This window comes from Dipodomys merriami, unplaced genomic scaffold (genome assembly GCF_024711535.1).
Source record: "Dipodomys merriami isolate MVZ:Mamm:240054 unplaced genomic scaffold, mDipMer1.0.p SCAF_48, whole genome shotgun sequence".
In the NCBI taxonomy this organism is placed as follows: domain Eukaryota; kingdom Metazoa; phylum Chordata; class Mammalia; order Rodentia; family Heteromyidae; genus Dipodomys; species Dipodomys merriami.
The window spans coordinates 3994033-4018998 of NW_027206046.1; the positions used below are offsets into that span (position 1 = coordinate 3994033).

Here is a 24966-nt window from a genome sequence, read left to right on the forward strand (position 1 = left end):
GCAACAGGTCCACCTGTATCCCTATTTCCTTTGGTTTTTTGAATTCACTAAAATGTTTTGCTTGCTCTGATAACTGTGGCTCAAACTCAGGGCTTTGTAGTCTCACTTTGACTTACTTGCTCAGCTAGTGAGCTCCTACTTGAGCATGACTCCAGTTTGGCTTTTTGTTGTTTAATTGATGATGGAGTCTTACAGTCTTTTGTTTGCCCAGGCTAAGTCTCAAACTGTAATTCTCCCAATCTTAGCTTCCTGAGTAGCTAGGATTTTTATCAGCATGAGCTACCAACATTCAGCTTTAATGTGAATAATTTTGACACTGGTTACATGTAAAAATAATAATATTTTGTATATAGGGGTTTGATTAAATACTATTTAAGCTGGGCACAGGTGGCTTATGCCTATAATCCTAGCTATTCAGGGGGCTGAGATCTGAGGATCTCAGTTCAAAGCCAGTCCAGGCAGGAAAGTCTTTGAGACTCTTATCTCCAATAAACCACCAAAAACCCAGAAGTGGCACTGTGACTCAAGTGGTAGAGTGCTGGCCTCAAGCTAAAGAGCTCAGGGAAGTGCCCGGCCAAGAGTTCAAGCCCCATGACTGACACGAAATAAAAAAATGGAAAAAAAAAAACTATTAAAGTCAACTCACATTAAAAAAAAAAAACAACTTATCTAATATAGCTAACTATAAAAATCAAGGAATCGGGGCTGGGAAGGTGGCTCAGTGGTAGAGCACTTGCCTTGCATGCATGAGGCCCTGGGTTCGATTCCTCAGCACCACATAAGCAAAAAGAAAAAAGCCGGAAGTGGCTCTGTGGCTCAAGTGGTAGAGCACTAGCCTTGAGCTGAAGAGCTGAGGGACAGCGCCCAGGCCCAGAGTTCAGGCCTCACGACCAGACCCCCCCCCAAAAAAAAAAAATCAAAGAATTGGTTAATTCACATTAATTTCTATTGGGACAACACCAACAATGCTGTTCTTTCTCTAGATGCCTGCATTGCTGTAATAGGTGGTATTTACTTTAAAGACTTATCAAAGGCCTCATCACATACCCCAATGTTGTGTCACGATGCCTCCCCTGCCACCCACCCTCTGAAAGGGAGAGAAGATTGGTCTTTCCCTCCTTCTTTCACAAGAAAAACTGGCACCTGTTCTACCCCAGAGATGAAGGCTAAGTGTTTGTGATAACAGGATTGCTCATTCCCTACTGAGAGACTACCGGTTACTCCCCAGCAGCACCTGCCCCAGGTCAGGGTGGGGGCGGGGCACTGGATGACCTCATGCATGGGACCTTAAGAAAATAGCAGAGTCACTGTCCAACATACCAGTCTCGCCCCCAATCCAGCAACCTTTTCAGGCCATCATACCAGCTCAAGTTGAGTGGGAGGCATGGCAGATCTTGGGGCCCAGCAGTCCAAGTGCACACCCAGGCAAGAAGTGAGACCCTAGCAGGACTAGCTGAGTGCTGGTGGCTCACACCTGTAATCCTAGCTACTCAGGAAGCTGAGACCTGAGAACTCAGCCAGCCAGCCCAGACAGGAAAGTCTATGAGACTCTGATCTCCAGTGAACCACCAGAAAACTGGAAGTGGTGCTGTGGCTCAAGTGGTAGAATGCTAGCCTTAAGCAGAAAGAGTTCAGGGACAGCACCCAAGCCCTGAGTTCAAGCCCCATGACCAACAACAACAACAAAAGGACAAGGGGGTTTGACTCAGTGGTAGAGTACTTACTCTATGGATTCTTGTTCCTGTCACATCAGCCTTAGAGGACAAGATTGTAGAGAAAGTAGAGAGAGAGAGAGATCAGGAGGCAATGATCCCCCTCCCCACCTCAGAAGATTTGCTTGGCACACCAGACATCTCTGGGAGCCACAGCTTGTATGGCTGAGGGGTGGTGACAATAGACTTTTGGGGCAGAGGTTCCAAGGTGAGGTGGGGGTGAGATCCAAGGTGATCTCGTTCTGACCCCCAGATCCAGGCTTGGTGGATGGGTGATGGGAATCCAGCACCCTTTTCCTCTATATTCTCTGAAATGACTTCAGGCCATTGTCTCATTGTCTTGGACACTAGTTTCTGGCTTTTGTTTACTGGGTTGACTAATCTCCCCCATTGTCTTGGTGAAAGCCACCTGGGTTCTCTGGAGATTCCCCTAGCCACTCATCCTAGGTCACACCTCTCGGGAACAGGTGTCTCTCTGTCTCTGTCTCTGTCTGTCTCTCTTCCCCAAAGTGAATAAGCTAAGACGGTTTTCAAACTTTTAGCTTCTTTTCCTTTTTGACAAACAGTTCCATCTTTTTTAAACATTCCTCTCAGACTAGGAATGTACAGTGAGTGCTTGCCTAGCATTGCATGAAGACCTGGTTCGATTCCTCAGTACTATACACATAGAAAAAGCTGGAAGTGGCACTGTGGCTTAAGTGGTAGAGTGTTAGCCTTGAGTAAAAATGAAGCTCAGGGACAGTGCCAAGGCCCTGAGTTCAAGCCCCGGGATTGGCAAACACACACACACACACACACACACACACACACACATACACACACACACACACACACACACGCACGCACGCACGCACGCGCACACACACACACACACACACACACACACACCATGCTCTTCATTTCCTCCTGAAACATCATTCAAATGGCCTCACCATCCACACCTTACCCCCATGTTGTGTTCAGGGTCACTTAGGTATCTTTTCAGAATGTGGGAAATCTCTACCTCAACTCCTGAGCCCTCAGTAGAACTTTCCATGCACTTTTCTTTTTTTGGCATGCACCCCCCAACCCTTGTAGCCCTGGTACTCAGTTCCACAAACACTTCCATGTTTTTAGATGTCTCTTATAGTAGCTCCCCACTTAGGAAAAATTAATCCATTCAGACTGTGCTATAACAAAGTACCTCATATTGTATGGCTTATAAAAACAGAAACTGCCAGGTGCCAGTGGCTCATGCCTGTAAGCCTAGCTACTCAGGAGGCTGAGATCTAAGGATTGCTGTTCTAAGCCAACCCAGGCAAGAAAGTCTGGAGACACTTACTAATTAATTATAGAAAAAAATGGGGGTAGGGGAGAAGTTGGGAGGGCAGGGATGGGAAGGGGAAACAAAGGAGGAGGCAACAATGCTTGATAAGAAATGTACTCATTACCTTCCTCATGTGATTGTAACCTCTCTGTACTGTATTTTCACACACACAAAAAAAGCTTATTAATTACAAAAAGAAAAAAATCTAGAAGTGGTGCTGTGGCTCAAGTGGTAGAGTGCTAGCCATGAGCAAAAGGAGCTCAGAGACAGTGATCAGGCCCAGAGTTCAAGTCCCAGGACTGGGGAAAAAAAAAAAAAAACCCAAAACTCAAAAATCAGTAACTAGTTTCTCATACTTCTGGAAGCATAGTGTCTGGTGAGGGCTGTTTTCCTCACAGATAACTATCTTCTGATGGAAATTAACAAGGTACAGGTGTCTCACTTTGTTTTTCTTCATTTTTTGTTTTATTTTTTTGTTTCGGTCCTGGGGCTTGAACTCGGAGCTTTGTGCTCCAAGCTAGTACTCTGCTGTTGGGAAGAGGAAGGTAGAACAGACAAGGAATAGGCCGGACTGCATCATCAACAGGCTAGGACTGTTTATTGAGGACCTTCCCATGGGTTTGGAGGTTGTGCCAGAGAGTTGGGACAGGAGCTGGGTTTTTATCTGAGGTCTGAGCAAGGAGGCAGAGGTTAATGAAAAAGCCACTAGGGGAAGGGAAGTGGGGGCTTTTCAGTTGGGCCTACACTAGGATGCTTACAGCTAGGCTTAGGTAGATTGCCCTGCGAGCACTTCAAACAAGTTCACACATACCTAGGATTTTGCCTGGCATCTGTATGGACCTGGGACAATAGGATGGGGGTCAATTCTTCATATTCCCTCTTTAGATACACAAAATGATCTGGCCAAAGGGGAGAGGCAATTCCTTCACTACCACTGAAGCCACAGCTCCACTTTCAGCTTTTTGCTGGTTAATTGGAAATAGAAGACTCATTTTCTTTACTTCCCTTTCTTACCAGAGCTGGCGTTGAATCAAGATCCTCAAATCTCAGTCTCCTGAGTAGCTAGGCTTATAGGCATGAGCTACTTGGGCAAGGGGGGTCTCTTTTTTTGGGGGGGGTCTAGTCGTGGGGCCTGAAATCTGGGCTTGGGCACTGTCCCTCAGCTCTTCAGCTCAAAGCTAGCGCTCTACCACTTGAGCCACAGTGCCACTTCTGGCTTTTTTCTTTTTGCTTATGTGGTGCTGAGGAATCGAACCCAAGGCCTCAGGCATGCAAGGCAAGCGCTCTACTACTGAGCCACCTTCCCAGCCCAAGGGGGTCTCTTTGATCGAGACATTAATCTCATTCATGAGAGCTTCATGACCAGCAGTTTGGAAGTTAAGATTTTAAAATATGAATTTGAGAGGATACAAACATTGACTCTAGCTTTATCCACCAGTGTTTCTTTTTATTCTCTACCATATCAGTTATAGAGAGATGTTATAAGTAATCTCTGTCATACACATATACATGTTTGTATCTTACTGCAATGTCAGAATTTATTGAATGAATAGCAATAAATTCACAAAAGACAGCAATTTCTTCAGCTTTTGCTTCATCAAGTACTTCTGGTTTCACTTGGAATTGTAAGCATAGCAATTGCAGGTTATTATTTTTTGTGTGTGCCAGACCTGGGGCCTGAACTCACAGCCTGGGTGCTGTCCCTACTCTACCACTTTAAGGACCAGTTCAAATTCTGTTTGGTTTTGTTGTTGCTGTTGTAGTTAATAGGAGCTAAGAATCTCTTGGACTTTCCTGCCTGGGCTGGCTTCAAACTTGTGATCCTCAGATCTCAACTTCCCGAATAGCTAGGATCACAGCAATCACCAGGTTTTTTTTTTGTTTGTTTTTTTTGTTTTATTCTACTCCAGTCTTAACTGGTAACATTCAAATCTTAAGTCACACTTGACACTATACCTATATTATGAAGGACTGGAGAAAGGATAGAGACTCCTAAGTTTTAAAAGCACAGCACCAAGAGCCAATGATAAAGGGTCAATGCAAATGCAAAGAGTCATGCTGGGGTCAGGCATTGGGTAAGGGCTGCTCTCCAAGCTGTGAAAGGTGTAGGCTGTTGAAGTAGGCAGGCCATAGCAGAGGAAATTGCTCTGAGCTGAATTCAGGACAGTCAGAACTGTGTCATCTGTCAATCTCCTGGGCAAAAGCCACGATTCATATACCAGAGGGGTCCATGATACTGGTGGACTGGGGTCCTACGCTGCAGTCTTTCTGCCTCTTGAGTTGAGTCTGCATCATTTGTTGGCCTGGTAGATCTGATAAGCACACAGGTGTGTGTGTGTGTGTGTGTGTGTGTGTGTGTGTGTGTGTGTGTGCTGATAAGCACACAGGTTTGTGTGTGTGTGTGTGTGTGTGTGTGTGTGTGTGTGTGTGTGTGTGTGTGTGAAGGGAGGGGTCCTGGCTTGAACTCAGGGCCTGGGCACTGTCTCTGAGCTTTTAGTTTTCCTGCCCTGGGTGGCTTTGAACCATGATCCTTAGATCTCATTCTCCTGGATGAAAAGCGTGAGCTGCCAGTGCCCAGCTTGGTGGTAATTTTTTTTTTATTAACACAAATCAGTCTGTGCCATAGGGTGGTGCCAGGCTGGTCATAGTTGTTCTTTATACAAACAAGATGCCGAGTCACTCCACCTGCGTATTTGTTCCCAAAATGGAATGACTCTGGGGACAGCCTACTCTATACAGAGAGAGGGTAATGTCCAGGGTCACAGGGGATCTGAGCCTATAATGTGAACCCTGCAGGTGATTTCTGTCTTTGAGATCCAAAAGCAAGAACACCACAACAGAAGCAAAGTCAGCCCCTGACTATCAGTTGGTAAAGCCCTAGACAGGGCCAAGGGGCCCTCTGCTGTGGAGCCCTGGGGAAGGAGGCGTGGCCAAGTACAGTGGCCACGCTCATCACCCTGGCCTCCTGACTTGCTGTGCTGACTGGGCCTGGCTCTCTCCACCTGTATCTTGCAGAGTCTCTGGAGGAGAGCTGTTTGATTTCCTGGCCCAGAAGGAATCGCTGAGTGAGGAGGAGGCCACCAGCTTCATTAAGCAGATCCTGGATGGGGTGAACTACCTCCACACAAAGAAAATTGCTCACTTTGATCTGAAGGTGAGGGGGAAAAAGGAAAAAGAAACAGTTTTGGAAGAAGGGGCCTAATGCCTTCCAGTGTCATTGCTAAGAGGGGCCCAGCGCTCAACTTGTTCTCTTCCCTCAGCTTACCTTGAAAATCTTGAACATTCTGGAAGAAATAACACAGAGCAAGTGTCCTCCACCTCAATCCCAACCCCCCAACCCCCCAGCCGCGGTCTTCTGCACATGGGGGCTGACTGCATGAACCTTCTAGATCAACTATGCAAACAACTGGGGCATTTTTGTTTGCTTGTTTTTTGGTAGCCTTCCCTGGACTTGAACTCAGGGCTTGGGTACTGTTCTTGAGCTTTTTTTTTTTTTTTGCTCAAGGCTAGTGCTCTACCACTTTAGCCATAAGTCCACTTCTGGCTTTTTGCTGATGAATTGGTGATAAAAGTCTCATGGATTTTCCTGCCTGGGCTGGCTTTGAATTACAATCCTCAAATCTCAGCCTCCTCAGTAGCTAGGAATTACCAGTGTAAACTGCCAGTGCCTGGCAGGGGCATACTTTTTTTTTTTTTTTTGGGGTCTGGTCGTGGTGCTTGAACTCTGGGCCTGAGCACTGTCCCTCAGCTCTTCAGCTCAAGGCTAGCGCTCTACCACTCGAGCCACAGTGTCACTTCCAGTTTTTTCTTTTTTGCTTATGTGGTGCTGAGGAATCGAACCCAGGGCCTCATGCATGCAAGGCAAGCGCTCTACCACTGAGCCACCTTCCCAGCCCCAGGAGCATACTTTTTAAATAAGTAGACCAGTGTCCAGAGACTTGAAAACAAACCCATTTCACAAGACTGAGCTTTTCAACAACCAAGGGAAGAACTATCAGGGTTTAGAGGATTGTAGGGTGTGGTGGACCATCTAGACTCTGCCGTCACACAAACTCCAGCATCCTTCCACCAGCAGCTGGAGGTCTTGGAGTCCAAGGACCTCTGGCTGCCCTCTCTTATCCTGCCCTACACTGGGGCTGTAAAACTGCTTCCAGGACCCACCAATCATTTGTGGTAACGGGTGTTCAGGGTAGAGAAAGTTCACTTGACCACATAGGACTCCATGGTCAAAGCAGGAGGATCAGCTCCTTTAGTAAACAAGCTTAGGCACACAGATTTGCAAATACCTAATTCATGGAGGTCCGCAAAGTCATGATTAGGCCTCTGTGTACAGAAAGACACCCATTCTTTCTTCTATGCGCAAATCCCTGGAATCTTTCAAAAGCAGTGCTGGGTGCTTGGTCATTGCTGCTTGATTATCTGTCTGGGAACTTAGTACAGGCAAGAGAAAATGAAGATCAAGAGCTTTAGGTGTTACATTAGAAGAAAGCAAAGTGGGGAGGAGCCCAAAAGAGAGGCCATGCAAGTTAGACTGGGGTATCAGAGAAGGCTTCCTGGAAGAGATGGCACTTGAGTTTTTTGAAAGAACTGGCAGGTGTTAGCACAGAGAAAGGACCTTCTAGGAAGACAGGTCAGCAGGGTACATTCAGAGAAGAGCAGGCAAAGGGATTGTGTCCTGAGTGGCTGGGGAAGAGGCTGGGAGGGCAGGAGGCAGATAAAAGAAGTAGGAACTAAGGTAAGGAGGCTACACTTTCCCCTGAGAGATAATGGGGCCAGGTGAGCAAGTGTGTCTTCCAGAATGATCCTTCTGACCTGGAAGATGGATAGAATGGAGACAACCCTGCAGCTGTGGCCTAGGATACGGATATTATAATCCAGAAGAGAGACCAGAGAGGGAGTGACAGATTTAAGATCTATTATGGGGTTTGACCTGAGGAATGATCAGGGGGTGAGAGAGGAGACAGAGTTACAAGATGACACCAAGGCCTGGCTGGGGAAACTGGCCAGGAGAGGTATGGCATGCCTACAGTCTCACCAAGGCTGTACCAGTGTTGGCCTGTTCGTGAAACACACGAATCCCAGCTCCTACTAAGCCTTGCAGCTGACCTGCTCTGAGTGTCCTTAGCAGAGTCCTCTCAGTGCTGGTTGCCATGGTGTTTTGCACTCCTCCCACAGAGGACATCTTGCAGAAATCCTCTCTGGGGTCACAGAGGAAGGTGGGGCCTGGGAAGGCCTTTGGACCTCGGGGTAACGGATAAAGCCATGACATTTAACCCGTTGTTTGCTTCTAGGTCTGTTGCCTTTCAAACCTGCCTCCAGACAGGCTCCTTTGTCTTTTCATCTTGTTCTTCTTCTTTTTTTTCTTTCTTGTTATGGTGGTGATGGTGTTGTTTTTGGTGTGTGTGTGTGTGTGTGTGTGTGTGTGTGTGTGTGTGTCTGTCTGTCTGTCTGTCTATCTGTCTGTCTGTCTGTCTGTCTGTCCTGGGGCTTAAACTCAGGGCCTAGGCACTGTTCCTTGTCTTTTTCACTCAAGGCTGGTGCTCTACCTCTTGAGCCATACTTCTACATCTAGCTTTTGGCTGGTTAATTGGAGATAAGCATTTTATGGATTTTTCTTGTCCCATTTGGGCTGAAACCATGTGTTAGGAAAGTTTATGTTTGGGGAGAGGGAAGGAGGGTGGGAAATGATTTAGGTTCAGTGAGGTCTGCAGTAAGGGCAGTTTTTTGTTTTTGTTTTTCCTGTCCATTGTGGGGCCTGAACTCTGGGCCTGGGCGCTGTCCCTCAGCTCTTCAGCTCAAGGCTAGTGCTCTACCACTTGAGCCACAGCATCACTTCCGGCTTTTTCTGCTTATGTGGTGCTGAGGAATCGAACCCAGAGCCTCATGCATGCAAGGCAAGCACTCTACCACTGAGCCACCTTCCCAGCCCCAGCAAAGGCAGTTTTATGTCTGTCAGGGAAAAGGTGACTGTTTTGAGTTTTTGTCATTTTCCATCACCAGGATCCTCAGATCACAGTCTCCTGAGTAACTAGCATTACAGGTGTGACCTGCCGGACCTATGCTTTTGTTAATGGCTGGTCCAGGAAGAGGTCAAGAAGCGGCATGTTTGCAGCGAGGTTTGAGTATCTGGCTGCTGCTGGCTTGGAGTCAGCCAGGTTGGATTTTTGCCTTGCTCTGCATAGACCAGCATACATTTAAACCTCTGGTTTTCATCCTGGATGCAAATACCAGCACTTACCTAGAGGAGTTCTGAGAGAGAAACAGAAGGCAATGATTCCAGAATAGAAACTGTGAAGTTGTGGTTTCCCTTCCAGGAAGAGAGAAGAAAACACAACTTTTGTTACAGTGTTTTGGGCTCTGATGGGCCTAGGAAAACAAATCTAGTTAGTGTGGGGCAGATAACTATCACTTGAGCCACAACTCCACTTTTGAATTTTTTTTTGCTAGCTAATTGGACATAAGGGGTTCTCTCTCTCTCTCTCTCTTTCTCTCTCTCTCTCTCTGTCTCACTGGTTTGTATGCCCTAGGTAGCTTTGAACTGAGATTCTCAGATCATAGACTCCTGAATAGCTAGGATCACAGATGTGAGTGATCAGTTCCTGGCTTAGAGTGCAGATTCTGTCTCCTCACTTTCCTCCTGAGGGTCCCTTGGCCCAGGTCCACCAGGGCAACTTCAAGAATGGATGAATAGCTGGCCCAGGTGTGTGTTGCATGCCTCCTGACTGGAATTTTCCACAAGCTGGGGGTGATGAAAAACACCAGCTTATAGCTTAGAGGAGGCTTCTTGGTTCCAGGTTTGTTTCCCATTGTATAAAACCCACATTTTTCTTCGCGATCTTCCTTTTCCCTGAGGAGCCTCTGCTTTGCCCTCTTACTAATATTCTGTTACTCCTCACCAAGTAAGTCAGGCTCTCTGGGTTGCTCCAAGACACAGCCACAATGTTTCCCCCATGCCCTACCCGTAACTGAAACCAGAGTGTTATACCTGGCACTCAGACTCCAGGATTTCCACATGTCAGGTCCGGCTATGTATCCCTTAATACATTGACTAAAGAGACAGAGAAAAGGGCAGAGAAAGGAGATTTAGTTCTTGGTCTGGATACACCACAGGAAGATAGCACTTCAGTTGCTCTTCATCCTTCTTTGGGCTATAGATAAGAGCTTTAGGTTTTTGGCTTTGCTTTTTGTCTGTTTGTTAGATTTTGTTTGGGGCCAGTGCTGGGTCTTGAACTCAAGGTCTGGGCACTGTCTGTGAGCTTTGTTATTCAAGGCTAGTACTCTACCACTTAAGCCACAGCTCTACTTCTGGCTTTTTTCCCCTTTTTTTAAAATGTTGGTTGTGGGGCTTGAACCCTGGGCCAGGGTGCTGTCCCTCAGCTCTTCAGCTCAAGAATAGCACTCTACCACTTGAGCCACAGCACCATTTCTGGTTTTCTAGTGGTTTATTGAAGGTAAGAGTCTCACAGACTTTCTTGCTTGGGATGGCTTTGAACTGTGATCCTCAGAGCTAGGACTACAGGTGTGAGCCTCCGGCGCCCAGCTTAGCCTTTTTGATAGTTAGTTGGAAATAAGAGTCTCATGGACTTTCTTGTCCAGGCTGGTTTGGAATCACAAGCCTCAGATCTCAGCTTCTTCAGTCGCTAGGATGACAGGCATGAGCCACTGGGGCCTGGCTGAGCTTTAGGTTTTATAGCTAACTCCTGGCAGAGAGAGAAAGGTATGCATAATTATTCAGCAGTCCTGGTCTAGAGATGTCCTGGTTAGTCATTATTTCAGCTCTTGTTTTGGGAAGGTTTCTGGAGGAGGTATTACTGCTATTATCCCTGCTCATGATAAGTAGGTCATCTTGCCTGGTGGGTAGCCTGGCCTGAGGAGGCTCTGTAGTTTCGATCCTTTGTCATAAAGATATTATTGATTAGTGATGTCAGGGTTGTTGGGGATTTTTTTTTCTTTCATTTTTGGATTCCAAGATGGTTACAAAATGACTACCAAGAGAACAGCTTAGTCCAAAAATACAAAATGAAGACAGGGATACCAAGCTCTTCTCCTTGCTTTTAGGTAATTCAAGGGCCCAAATAAGTCAGAGGTTTGGCTCTGGTTGGTAGAGTACCAGTCAATGAATGAAAGCGTCAGATACTAAGTTCAAGTCCTGGTCTCAAAAAAAAAAAAAAAAAAAAAAAAAAAAGAGGGTAGGGAGAGTTAATCTTTCTCAGCAAAAACAGGTTTTGAACTCAGAGTCTCACCCTTACTTCCTTTTGCTTGCTTGGTGGGTGAATGCTCTACCACTAGAACCATGGCTCCAGCCCTGCTTTTTTTAACTGGTTATTTAGAGATGGAGTTTCATGGATTTTTTTCTATCCCAGTAGGTTTTAATCCTCCTCCATCCTCTGGTTACAGCCTCCTGAGTAACAGATTACTGAACCACTAGTGCCCAGCCAATGGAAGTTTTTTGTGTTTTTTTTGTTTGTTTTTTGTTTTGTCGGTTGTGGGGCTTGAACTCTGAGCCTGGGAGCTGTCCCTCAGCTCTTCAACTCATGGAGAGCACTCTACCACTTGAGCCACAGCACCACTTCTGGTTTTCTGGTGGTTTATTGGAGATAAGAGTCTCACAGACTTTGCTGCCTGGGCTGGCTTTGAACCACAATCCTCATATCCCAGCCTCCTAAGTATCTAGGCTTACAGGCATGAACCATGGCACCCGGCTTAGCAGAAGTTTTTAATCACCTTTTGTATAACCCAGTCTCTGAGCCTCTTTTCCTGCTTGAAGGAGCAGGTGGCTGGAGAGGGTTAGCGATCTGGTTTGTCTTCAAGATAAACAACCACATCTCTGGCTGCTTTAATAAACTCCTTCTAGGTTCAGCCATACAATAGTGACCAACTTTTTGCTGCTTTTATCTTGTCTTCAACATTATTGCATAGAACATATGAAGGGATAGATTAATGATGTAAGATAAACAATCTTGACAAAGACAGATAATTCCATGCTCTTGCCCCCATGTCTGTGATGTGTCCTTGCTACCCAGAGGATACACAAGCTCTTCTCAGCACAGTACCCAGGCTTTTTGTGAGCTGCCTTGGCCCTGTTTCTGGCTATGTCCAGCCTTCTTCTCTGAAAAACACAAGCTCAGGGCGATAAGATACAAGATCTCCAGGAAATGTTTTGCCTCTCTCTTCTTCCCATTCAGACTTCTACTCTTCCCTTGTCTTCCCCATGCTCTTCCTGCTCAGGGGATAAGGCCCAGCAGAAGCCCTTGACTTCCCTGCCTCCTCTCAACAGCATAACCAAAAACAAACCTCCTTCCCTGCTTCGGTTGCCTTTGCCACAAACCTGTTGAGAGCCTTCAGAATGAGGAATCTCTCACTGCTGTGGTTGATCACTGTGTGAATGAATGAGTGAATGAATGAATGCCTTAATGAATGAAGACCACATGTTCTCATGGATACGGAGACTCATTCGTTTCTCACCTAGAAAGTGCAAAAGAAGTAGAATTTCCTTCACTCATATGAACATTGATTGAGGACCTACTATAATCCAGGAGCAGAATGGCAAACATCAGTGGGTTGTGGTCTCTGCCTTCCTGAGGCCCACTTCCCATGGGTTAAGGACACAGTAATACTTGGTGAGGATTCCCACCAATGAACACATACTTCCAAGGGGTGAACTCTTTGCCACAGTAGAGTGGAGGTTTACCTCAGAGGAAAGGGATATGATCTGTGTGTGTGCGTGTGTGCGTGTGTGTGTGTGTGTGTGTGTGTGTGTGTGTGTGTGTGTGTGCATGCGTGCCAGTACTGAGGCTTGAACTCAGGGCCTAACCCTCTTGCTTGGCTTTTTCACTCAAGGTGAGTCCTCTGCCTCTTAAGCCACATCCCCTACTTTTGACTTTTTGGTGATTAACTGGAGATAAGAGTTTCATGGACTTTTTTTGTTCAGCCTGATTTTGAATTGTGATCCTCAGATCTCAGCCTCCTAAGTAGCTGGGATTACAGGTATGAGCCACCGGTGCCTGGTTGTTGTTGTTACACAAATGGAAGGGATGAGGGCTTGCTGTCTGTTAGTACCAAAGTGCATCAGACATGCCTTCTTCAGGACAGAGCAGCCAGGAATGTGGTCAGAACCACCCAGGAAACCCCACAATGCTGCATGATGCCAGCACAAATGAAGGCCTTGTGGAGAATGTTGGTGTGTGGGATTCTGCTTCTTTGGTTTCTCCTCCAATCATGGGTGTGTCCTTCTCCTCTCCCCTTCCATCACTGAGGTAGTTCTCAGGATTGAAAACAAGAGCAAACAAACAAACAAAAACAAAACAAAACAAAACAAAAAGCCAAATTGTGAGAATGGATCAACTCAAATGCAAACCAGGAACCCAGAAATGAAGGCTTTTGACTTCTATAAGAAGTGGTGATGAAACTGGGTTTTTAGATCCTCACATCCAGGGTCCAGGAGTTCCAGGTTAGTCCAGGCCACTTAGTCCAATATGCCAACTAAAGAGACATGTTGAAGAGCAGAGAAAGGAGATTGAGTATATGGTAGCCATGGAAAGAGCACTTAGTACAGCTTTAGCCATCTACTGAGGTACAGACATGATTGGCTTCTGTTAACTAGGAAGAATTGAGGGCGGGGAATGAGAGAAGTATCAGAATTAAAGTAGTGTCAAGTTCCAGGTATGGCCTGGTTGACCATTAATTAGCTTAGTCTTTGTCTTTGGAAGAGTTCTGGAAAACCTGTTATCACTTTATTGCTGGGCCAGAACAGGAACAAGTTTTTGGCTCTTTTCTTTAAGATGGTAAGAAGAAGGCACTGCCCATTTGAGAGGTAATTTGCCTTTCACACATGATGTTTATCAGTGAATATTCTTTTTCTTGGAGCCTATGATGGTTGTAAGTTTGATTGCAGTAGAGAATAGTTAAGGGAACAGATACAAAGTTGGGGGGCTTTTAGCTAATTCACAGGGTCCAGCAAAAGCATCTTTTAAGTTGCCTCTTATAGTAAGAGGGTGAATTCCTGAACAGGGTGCTTCAGAAAGTCCCAGATCTTCTATGTCTAGAAGCTTCCTTGGAGCTGATCTTGTTTGTGGTATAATTGGACAACTGGTCAAACTTTTTTTGGGGGGAGGAGGGTTGTGGGGGTGGTTTGTGGTCTTTTTTTTTTCTTTCTTTCTTTTTTTTTTTGTCAGTCGTGGGGCCTGACCTGAGCTCTTCAGCTCAAGTCTAGCACTCTACCACTTGAGCTATAGCACCACTTCTGGCTTTTTCTGCTTACGTGGTGCTGAGGAATCGAACCCAGGGCCTCATGCATGCAAGGCAAGCACTCTACCACTGAGTCACCTTCCCAGCCCTGGTCAAACTTCTACAACAGTGGTAATTGTAGCACTTAATTTTTTATTTTTATTTTAATTAATTATTTTCATACCAGTCTTGGGGCTTGAAGTCAGGGCTGGGCTCTGTTCCTGAGGTTTTTTTTGCTCAAGGCTATCTCTCTACTACTTGATCCATAGCTCCACATCTGGCTTTTTAGTGTTTAATTGGAGATAAGACCCTCATAAGCTTTCCTGCCTGGACTGGCTTTGAACCTCGATTTTCAGATCTCAGCCTCCTGAGTATTTAGGATTACAGATATGAGCCATTGGCATCCTATTATTTATTTATTTATTTATTTATTTATTTATTGGTGGTACAGGGGCTTGTTCTCTGGGCCTTGGCTTTGGTCAGTCTGCATGCTCTGCTTGCTGCTGTTTGAACCACACCTTTGCTGGTTAATTGGACATAAGAGACTAAAGGATTTGTCTTTCCTGGCTGAGTCTAAACTTTGATTCTCAGATCTCAGCCTCTTGAATAGTTAGGATTTCAGACATGGACCACTAGTACCCGGCTTAGTATGTGCTTTTGAACTGAAATGAGGATTTGTATTTTTAAAAATGGCATTTTAACTAGTAGAATAATTGAGTCAGTGATAACACTTTAAATGTATGTGGCACTTTTTTTCTTATTGGATCATTATTGAAGTGGAACACTTGGTCACTTTTTTTATATCCAAAGCAATTGAGAATCAGAAAGGTTAAGTAACTTGCCCAAGATCACACAGGTATCAAATGACAGGGCTTAGGCTTGAACTTAGCCAGAGAGGAAACTCTCAAGAAAAGCTGATTGTCATCAGATATTATTTCACCAGATCTTCTGCTTCCTTAGATCATATTACTTACACAGTTAATCCAAGATCTGTCTTGTGCTGTTAGCTTTTGTTTTTTTAACTAGTCCTGGGTCTTGAACTCTGGGTTTGGGTGCTGTCCCTGAGCTTTTCTGCTCAAGGCTAGCACGCTACCACTTTGAGCCACAGCTCCATTCCTGGTTTTTGAGTGGTTAATTAGAGATAAGAGTCTCACAAGGACTTTTCTGCCAGGGCAGGCTTACAGGTATGAGTCACCAACACTTAGCTTTAGAAAATAGTTTCATAAAGTTATGAGCCTGCTCCCATGGGGGGGGGCAGGAGATTTGAGGTGCACAGTGTCCCCTCCCCCAGCAATGGAGAACATAGTGGAGTGACCCAAAGGCTGTGGTTTGACAAATCCCAGTGCAATTGAGTTCAGCCCCTTCCCTGAGCCACAGCTGTGGGTTTTCTGGGAAGAGCCTGATGCTGAAGCAGCAAACCACTGAGATATCAGAGCCAGCGTGAAATGGCCACTCGGCCAGTGGGCAGGCTGACCCTAAGGGCACCCTGGGGTTTATGAACACAGTGCCTCTTAATCAGTGTCGCCCCTCTCAACATTGTCACCCATCGATCCCCTACCTACCCCTCCCCTCACTCTTCTTAAGTTTGTATTATATAGATTGGATTCTTGACTGTATTCTCTCCCTCTTCTATGCATTTTTTTTCTACCTTTTCCCCTTGACTCCACCCTACCCCTTTTGAGTACCCACTTCTGGTGTTATTTTACTGAACTTTGATTTTGCCTATCTAAGGAATGACACTATTTGATATCTTCCCCTTTCTGTTTTTGGTGCCTTGAATGAGACTTGAACTCAAGGCCTTATGCCCTTGGCTCAGCTTTTTTACCCATAGCTGATGCTCTCTACCACTTTAATCAAGCCTCCAGTTCCATATTGTTTGCCAGACATTTGGAGATAAGAGTCTCATGGATGAGGCTCAACCTGAATCCTCACATCTCAGCCTCCTGAGTAACTAAGATTATAAGGGAGGACACTGGTACCCAGACGCTTCTATTGTTTAGTCCTTCTAGAAACTCTCTAGAGGTGGACATTATTATTATTCCTAATTTCTAGATGAGATGTCAACTTCCCCAGTATCAGGCTACTGCTAATGACAGAGTTGAAACCTGAATCCTGATTCCAAGGCCTATGCTCTAAGCCATGATCTATATTGATTCTTTTAAAAGTAGGACGTGGGAAAGACGATAACTGATTACATTGGTTCATTCACTCATTCATTCATTCATTCATTCATCTAGTAAACAATAACTAGCCCCTACCTTAATGCCAGCCACTGTTAGAAGCTGGAGATGGGGTGTAAGAGACAAAGTCTTGGTCTTTCCTCCTGGGACTTTCAAACAATGGTAACAGGACATAGGTAGAAAAGATATGTTCCTATGTGGGTGTTGGTGCTGGGAAAAGGAGCTGATCAGGAGGGGGATACTGGCAGAGTAAATGGAAGTTAGGGTGGGGAAGGCAGAGAGTGTAGCAAGCATGCAGCTTGGGGGTGAGCTGGCCAGAGGCTGGGAGGGGACAGAGAGTCCTTGAATAGCAGCAGAGGTAGACATTGAGCAGAGGTCACTCTGGAGGCTTATGGGAAGGGGCTGCCTGTGGACTTATCTCCAGTGTGCTAAGAGGAAAGAACCCACAGGCACCCTAGAAAGAAAGAAAGAAAGAACTAACCAGCGTAGCCCTTCTTCCTCACCATCTCTCTGAATGCTGTTCTCTCCTCATACTGACCATCTTAGAGTCCTCAGAGCAATGCTGTTTCTTGCTAGGTGCCATCCTCATTTTACAGATAAGAAACAAGGTTCTGGGCTGGAAGGTGGCTCAGTGGTAGAGCGCTTGCCTTGCATGCCTGAGGCCCTGGGTTCGATTCCTCAGCATCATATAAGCAAAAAGAAAAAAGCCGAAAGTGGCACTGTGGTTCAAGTGGCAGGGTGCTAGCCTTGAGCTGAAAAGCTGAGGGACAGCGCCCAGGCCCAGAGTTCAGGCCCCACGACCGGACCCAAAAAAGAAACCAAGGTTCCAAGGGACATAGTGTCTCTACACAGGTTTCACGTTGTTAGTGGCAGAGTTGGGATGTGAATCCAGCCCAGCTTGGCCGATTCCACAGCCTGTGACTTTGTACTCTATTACATAACCTTTTTTAATTTAATTTTTATTTATTTTTTTATTGTGAAAATACTGTACAGAGGGGTTACAAGTACATGGGCAAGATAATGAGTGCATTTCTTATTAAGCATTGTAGCCTCCTCCTTTGTTTCCCCTTCCCATCCCTTCCCAGCCTCCCCCTGTCCCCCTACCCAGTCCCCCCCCCAAGTTGTAAAGTTCATTTTTTGACATGACAACTTGTATACATAACCTTTTAAAGAAGCCTTCATCCTGCTCACAACCCCAGCATGGACATGGCCATGCTGGACCCATAGGACATGAGGTCCTCCTCTTGGAGGACCAGCTTCAAGTGAGCACCCCAGCAGTCACCTCTGCCACATCCCCCAGCACATGAAGGGGCACGTTGGCTTCTCTCAGGGTGCCTGCCCAGTGGGCTGAGCTGGCTGAGTTTGTTTTGACAGGTGGGGGCAGTTCCACTTCTTGGTGACAGCTTGATGGCAGTTTGACAGGCCCTGGGCCAGGCATGGCAGCACCTATAGGAATGTGATCACTTCCCCCAGGCATGCTTTGGAGATGATGTCAAGTGTGTGGGTGAAGTATCTGATGGAAAGTAAATAAGGCTGAAGGAGAAATGGCGGTAGCCAGGAAGCATGGATATCCCAGAAGGCATTCTGGCTTGGATCCAGCAGCTCTGATCACTGCTGCCTTCTTCCCTTCTGACCTAGGGGCTTTGCTGGCCCTGGAGCCTAGGCCCAATTCCTTGCTGACCTATGGGAGGAGTGCTCTCTGGTGCCCCTAGTGGTCGTAGCCAAGAGTCTCCATAGGATCAGAAAGGGAGTCTGCAGGCTGGAAATCTTTCAGTACATTTCCAAAAATATTAATGGAACATGCGGCACAAAAGCAACATAGGTGATCCCAGGAACTTAAAAAAAAAAAACAACAACAACTTGAATTTCCTCATAGAAAAGCCTGCTGCCACCTATGAAGGTGGCATTACAGATGAGAAACAGCTCAGGACTGCTAGCAAATAAGTCTTGTAGCTGCTGGGCTAGTTATAGCACCATGGTCGGGGAAGTATTGTTGAAAAATGAAGAAGTAGTCAGGTGCTGGTGGCTCATACCTGTAATCCTAGCTGCTCAGGAGGCTGAGATCTAAGGATCATAGTTTGAAGCCAGCCAGTGAGATTCTTATCTCCAGTTAACCAAGGGGAAAAGCCAGAAGTGGAGGTGTAGCTTAGTGGTTGAGTGCCAGCCTTGAGTAAAGAAGCCAAGTAAGAGCACAAGATCCTGAGTTCAAGCCCCATTCTATACTGCGCATGTACGCACGTGCAACCACTCAGCAAAGCATTCCTGCTGTCCTGCCTCTCAGACTGAAAGACCTGGGGGAGCCTTCATGGAGATCCAGTGTGGGTCCTCTTTTGCCAAGACCTCTCTTGTCTCATTTGCAACGAGGACATCTAGCTCTGGAGATGATGCTGGGATTCTGATGGCCAGGTGGGGCTGGATAGTTGAAAGAGTGTGGAATGAGGCATCAAGTATACTATGTGCTTGGTTCATGCTTAGTCCTGCATTTATCAAGAGCATAATGATGGCCCTGGTGTTCTCCTGGGAAACACCTGTGTAGCACCTGGAGCCTGTTTGGTTCGGGTCCAGGCTTTGGGAAGATGCCAAGAACAAAACCCTGAGGAAGTTTTGAAGGGAGGCAGCAGATCAACTGTGTGGGAAGTATTGCACTGGGGAAGTGCAAGATGATTTTTGGACATGGTGGACAGGGACAGGAGGTCCCAGAAAAGGCCTTTTAGACAAAGTACTGCCTAAGCTGAAATATAAAGAAAGATTAGCCAGGTTTGAGGAGGGGGCAGGGTAGTGAAAGAGTTTCAAGTCACTCAGTCTTAGAATAGGACTCAACACAGATGGGACAGCTGGGCATTGGTGGCTCACACCTGTAATCCTAGCTCCTTAGGAGGCTGAGATCTGAGGATCGTGGTTCAAGGCCTGCCGGGGCAGCAATGTCTGTGAGACTCTTATCTCCAATAAACTACTCAGAAAAAGCTGGAAGTGGCTCTGTGGCTCAAGTGGTAGGGAGCTAGTCTTGAGCAAAAGCAGCTCAGGGACAGCACCCAGGCCCAGAGTTCAAGCCCCAGGGCCGGCAACAAACAAACAAACAAACAAACAAAAAACCAGATGAGATTCGGGTGATAAAACACAATCTTGCACCTCAGAGCAAGATATGGGGACTGAGCTTCAGGCCTTTCACACTCACTCCCATGCTTGCTCTGTTGGCTCTCTACTACTTGAGACACTCTCCCAGCCCAGCTTTTTGCTCTGTATTTGGAGATCCAGTCTCACAGCCTTTTCTGCCTTTACTAGCCTTGAACTGCAAATTTCAGGAGCTTAGCCTCCTGAGCATCTAGGATTATAGGAATGAACTACTAACACTTTGAGGGTTTTTTTGTTTTTTTTTTTGGCCAGTCCTGGGGCTTGAACTCAGAGCCTGGGCACTGTCCCTGAGCTTCTTTTTGCTCAAGGCTAGCAACTCTACCACTTGAGCCACAGAACCACTTCCGGCTTTTTCTGTGTATGTGTACTAAGGAATCGAACCCAGGGCTTCATGCATGCTAGACAAGCACTCAACCACTAAGCCACATTCCCAACCACTCTGAGGTTCTTAAAAGCCAGTAGAGAAGTGTTTCCTAGCCGGGACTGTTGGCTCCAGAAATGAGAGAATCTGAGGCATGGAGCCATCTCTCCTTTCAAGGTGGGGCTATTAAAGATATTTCCGACTCAATTCTTCTTCTCTTCCACCTCATCCTTGCTTTTCTGGTCGATCATGAGGTTCTGTGGTACCCACCCCCATTCCATTCAGTTAGTGCTGTGTGCTGATGGTGGTCAGGAGAGAGGTCTCAGGGCCTCTTTCTTAGGGAAGCTCCTAAGAAAGTGCCCAACGGGTACGGATGGAAGGACTGAGAAGCTGCCTGCCCAGGAGAGGGTGGGGAGGAGAGACAGACAAGCTCCTTGCAGGGGGTGATCAGGCACCTGGATCCCTAGCAACTATGGACAGATTAGGCCTAGGTCATTGGAATTGGGCCCCGGGTGTTGGAGTTGGGCCACTTGCCTGGATCCTGTCTTCTGTCCTCTCCTGTCTTTGCTCTCCTTTCTACAGAGACTTAACCCATTCTGCTTTTGACACATTCACAAAAATAATGCTGAGATGGGGCTGGAAGGCTCAGTGGTAGAGCACTTGCCTTTCATGCTCGAGGCCCTGGGTTCAATTCCTCAGCACCACATAAGCAGAAAGAAAAAAGCCGGAAGTGGCTGTGGCTCAAGTGGTAGAGCGCTAGCCTTGAACTGAAGAGCTGAGGGACAGCGCCCAGACCCAGAGTTCAGGCCCCACAACCAGACCAAAAAAAGAAATTAAAAATAATGCTGAGAATAAATCCCTAGAGAGGAAGAAGAATAAACAAGCTTTAAAAATGCAAAAGGAAATGTGTCCTTTATTTAAAAATAATAGTGGGGAAAAAATGCAGGGGAGGGCCTCAGCCAATTCCCTTGAGTGAAACTTTCCAGCTGTGACAGAAGGTCACAGAGTCCTCAGGGCTCTAGGGGAAACCTAAGGGTGGGAGGTTCCAGTTGGGATTCAATATGGGTTCAACTAAGAGTGAGGGCCAGGCTCAGTGGCCACCATGAGAGATCCAAGTCTTCAGTTTTATCCAACCTGCGGACAGCTTGGCTAGGGGAAGCTGGCAAAGACAACATAGGGCTGCTGGACCTGGAAGAGTAGGGCTAAGAGAAAGATCTCCACAGGCATGAAGTACAGAGAGGCCCAGGACTGAGAGGAAAATCTTCAAGGTCATGGCTGGCTGAGCTAGACTTGGAGGCCCAACCAGGATTTCATGTACTCAGATGCCCCCAGGTAGAGTGAACAACATAAGCACAGGCCACAGTAGGAAATCCCTCAGTGCTTTAAGGACAAAGATGTCCAGTCTTCTGAAACATGTATTTATTTACTTGACAGGGGTTTTCCCCCCTTTTTTTCCTATGCTGGTACTGAGGCTTGAACTCAGGGCCTGGGCCCTGTCCCTGAGATTTTGTGCTCAAGGCTATTGCTCTACCATGTAAGCCACAGCTCCACTTCCAACTTTTTGGTGGTTAATGGAGAGAAGAGTCTCACAGACTTTGTGTGTGTGGGCCCCAGCTGACTTGGAACCAGGATCCTCAGATCTCAGCCTCCTGACTACTCAGACCACCAGCACTCGGCTAACTTACCAGTTTTATTGTGATATATCTCACACACATACCATAGACTCCACCTATTGAGTATATATAATTTACTACCGTGTAATACCATGGTTATTTATAGCATCATTTTAGAATGTCTTTATTAATCCTCAAAGAAAACATGGCTCCATTAACAGTCATTCCCATTCCCCAAGCTCTATTCTATAACTGATCTGCTTTCTGTTTCTAGACTGACTTGTTCTGGACATTTCCTTTAAACAGAAGCATACATAGCCTGTGAATCTGGCTTCTTTCACTTACTGATTTCAAGGCTCATCTATACCATTTTTTTTCCTTTTTGTCCTATTCTTTGATTTCATTCTTTTTCTTTCTGGTTGAATAGTATTCCGAGATCAATACTAGGATGTGGTGTGGGCATATCACATTCTTGTCTGTCCATTCATCAGTTGATGGATGTTGTCTACTTTGATCCATCCTCACTCAGAAGCAGGGATGTGTGAGGGTCCACATAGAACTTTTCCCTACCCCTGTCCCTCCTCCCTGTCCCCCAACATCACTGTGTCATGCCTGGCAGCTCTTTACAAGGCAGAAAAGAGTCAGAATAGCTGGTATTGTTCCTGCAAATCAAGTATCTTATTTTCCTGTGGCCTGCTGAGGGCCAAAGTTAGTTAAACACACAGAGAAGTACAAACTGTATGTTAGGTTAGAGGAGGGAATTTCAACAACAAGAAGTTTCTGGCCCAGGGAGACTTGGTCAGGACTGCCAAGGCCCACAAGTCAAGGGTGAACCAGGGCTAATCTGTGGTGTCCGCCCCATACACACACACACACACACACACACACACACACACACACACACACACACACACACACACACACACACACACACACACACACACACACACACACACACACACACAGGGCTGAAACTTTATTTATAGGCAATGCTGCCAGTATCTCACTGCTGTTCCCATTCAAAGATGAGGACATATCTTTAATGACTACATTAAAGGCATCTGCCATTCAGGAACAGGAAGGAAACTAAGGAGCTGGGCATCGGTGGCTCATGCCTGTAATCCTAACTACTCAGGAAGCTGAGATCTGAGGATCTCGGTTCAAAGCCAGCCCAGGCAGGAAAGACCATGAGACTCATATCTCCAATAAACCACTAGAAAACCGGAAGTGGTGCTGTGGCTCAAGTGGTAGAATGCTCACCTTGAGCTGAAGAGCTGAGGGACAGCGCCCAGGCCCAGAGTTCAAACCCCATGACTGACCAAAAAAAAAAATAAAAGAAAGGAAACTAAGGCTAAATTCTCCAGGTTTGCTGCCAGCATCAGCCAAGCCCTGGCTTTTGTGTTCTGCCTCGTTTGGAGTTCATAGGAGAAAATACGAAAACAAGGGAGTTATGCTATTTCAGTCTCCTAAAAATAGAAGACCAAATTCCACCCTAACCCAAAGCAAAAACACAAGCCAGGGCTTTAATTACCACCTTTTCTTTTCTTCCTTCCTGTTTTATTTTTTGTTTTGTTTTGTTGTTGGTTTTCTTCTCCAGCCAGAAAATATTATGTTGTTAGACAAGAATATTCCCATTCCACACATCAAGCTGATTGACTTTGGCCTGGCTCACGAAATAGAAGATGGAGTTGAATTTAAGAACATTTTTGGGACGCCGGAATTTGTTGGTGAGTTTTTAGGCCTGTTACTTTCTCAGCTGGGAAGCCAACATCCAAAGAGTTGAGATTGGCCAGGTTCTGGTGGCTCACAGCTATCTGGAATCTTAGCTACTCAAGAGGCTGAGATCTGAGGACCATGGTTGGAAGCCAGCCCAGGCAGGAAAGTTTATGAGACTCTTATATCCAGCTAACCACAAAAATCTGGAAGTAGGAGCTGTGGCTCAAGTGGAAGAATGCTAGCCTTGAGCAAAAGAAGTTCAGAGACAGTGCCAGGCCCTGAGTTCAAGCCCCAGGATTAGCCTCACACACACCTAAAAAGAAAAAAATTGAGAACAAAAAGAAATCCCAGAATCAAGCCTCCTAGGGCTGTGGTCTCAGGACTCATGATGAGAGATGGTACCTAATGGGTAGGAAGAAAGAAAGTATCTGCTAATGGAATGTCCAGGCAGAATTGGGTCTGAGTGTCCAATGAGACAAGGTGGGGCTGGAAAGCTTTGTAGAGTTCAGACTTCCAGAACTGACTTTACCCACTTCTGGCTCTTTAGATGAGTTTATTACGTGGATTTAAAAATCACCCTCAGCCTTGGCTGGGAATGTGGCTTAGTGGTAGAGTGCTCCCTTAACATGCATGAAGGCCTGGGTTCAATTCCTCAGTACCATATACACAGAAAAAGCCGGAAGTGGCGCTGTGGCTCAAGTTGCTAGCCTTGAATAAAAGAAGCTCAGGGACAGTGCCCAGGCCCTGAGTTCAAGCCCCAGGACTGGCAAAAAAAAAAAATCACCTCAGCCTCCCACAGACACAGCCTTCTCTGGAGTAGCTTTTGGTTTCTAGCAAAGGAAAAAAGCAATCATCTGCCAGATGCCCAGTCTACCCACCTGCCTCTCCTGGGTGCCCAGCCTGGATTCATTCCTGAAAATGCTCAGCTCCAGAGTGCCCTGGCCACTCTCTTCCTTCTATGCCCCTCCCCTTTTGTCCAAATCCCACCTATCCTGAACCCTTGATGCTCTCTTATAAGACTTGGGCCAGGGAGCTGGGAAGGTGGCTCAGTGGTAGAGCGCTTGCCTTGCATGCCTGAGGCCCTGGGTTCGATTCCTCAGCGCCACATAAGCAAAAAGCCGGAAGTGGTGCTGTGGCTCAAGTGGTAGAGCACTAGCCTTGAGCTGAAGAGCTGAGGGACAGCGCCCAGGCCCAGAGTTCAGGCCCCACGACAGGACAAAAAAAAAAAAAAAAGAAAAAAGACTTGGGCCAGAAAAGTTGGGGAACACAAAGAAATATCCCTAAAAGAGGAAACAAATGAGTTCCTAGCTGTTTTGTTTGCTTGCTTATTTGTTGTTTTCTTTTTTTTTTCTAGTAGAGTCTTGCAAACTTTTCTGCTTGGGCTAGCCTTGAACTAAATTTCCTCCCCATCGCGGTCTCTCAGGTAGCTCAGAATTCCTTGTCGAGTAGGCCTCAAAACTTGCCATCCTCCTTGTATTCCTCCCTCCCAAATGTTGGGGTTTACAGGTCTGCGCTACCACACATAGCCTGCTCTGGAATCTTTCCGTTGACACGTGAAGTCTGAGTTCTTCCTCATTGTACTCATTTCCCTGCCAATCCTTTGAGAGGTCATGGACAGTTTGATTTCTGTTTTCTTCCTCTGGACACTCTTTTCATGCTTACCACACCTCGCTCTCTGGTGCTCTGCGCTTCATCTGCTCCTCTTCTGTCCTTGGCAGAG

The 24966-nt window shown here is 46.3% G+C and overlaps 1 protein-coding gene across 2 annotated transcripts in view; it reads left to right on the top strand.

Moving 5' to 3' along the window:
* Nucleotides 1-24966, top strand: part of LOC138808925 (death-associated protein kinase 2) — a 113979-nt gene that overhangs the window by 66502 nt on the left and 22511 nt on the right. For both annotated transcript variants that reach the window (XM_069995203.1, XM_069995204.1), the window contains 2 exons: nucleotides 6034-6172; nucleotides 23128-23257. In XM_069995203.1, coding sequence (XP_069851304.1) covers nucleotides 6034-6172; nucleotides 23128-23257 — 269 coding nt within the window. The remainder of the gene's footprint in view (nucleotides 1-6033; nucleotides 6173-23127; nucleotides 23258-24966) is intronic.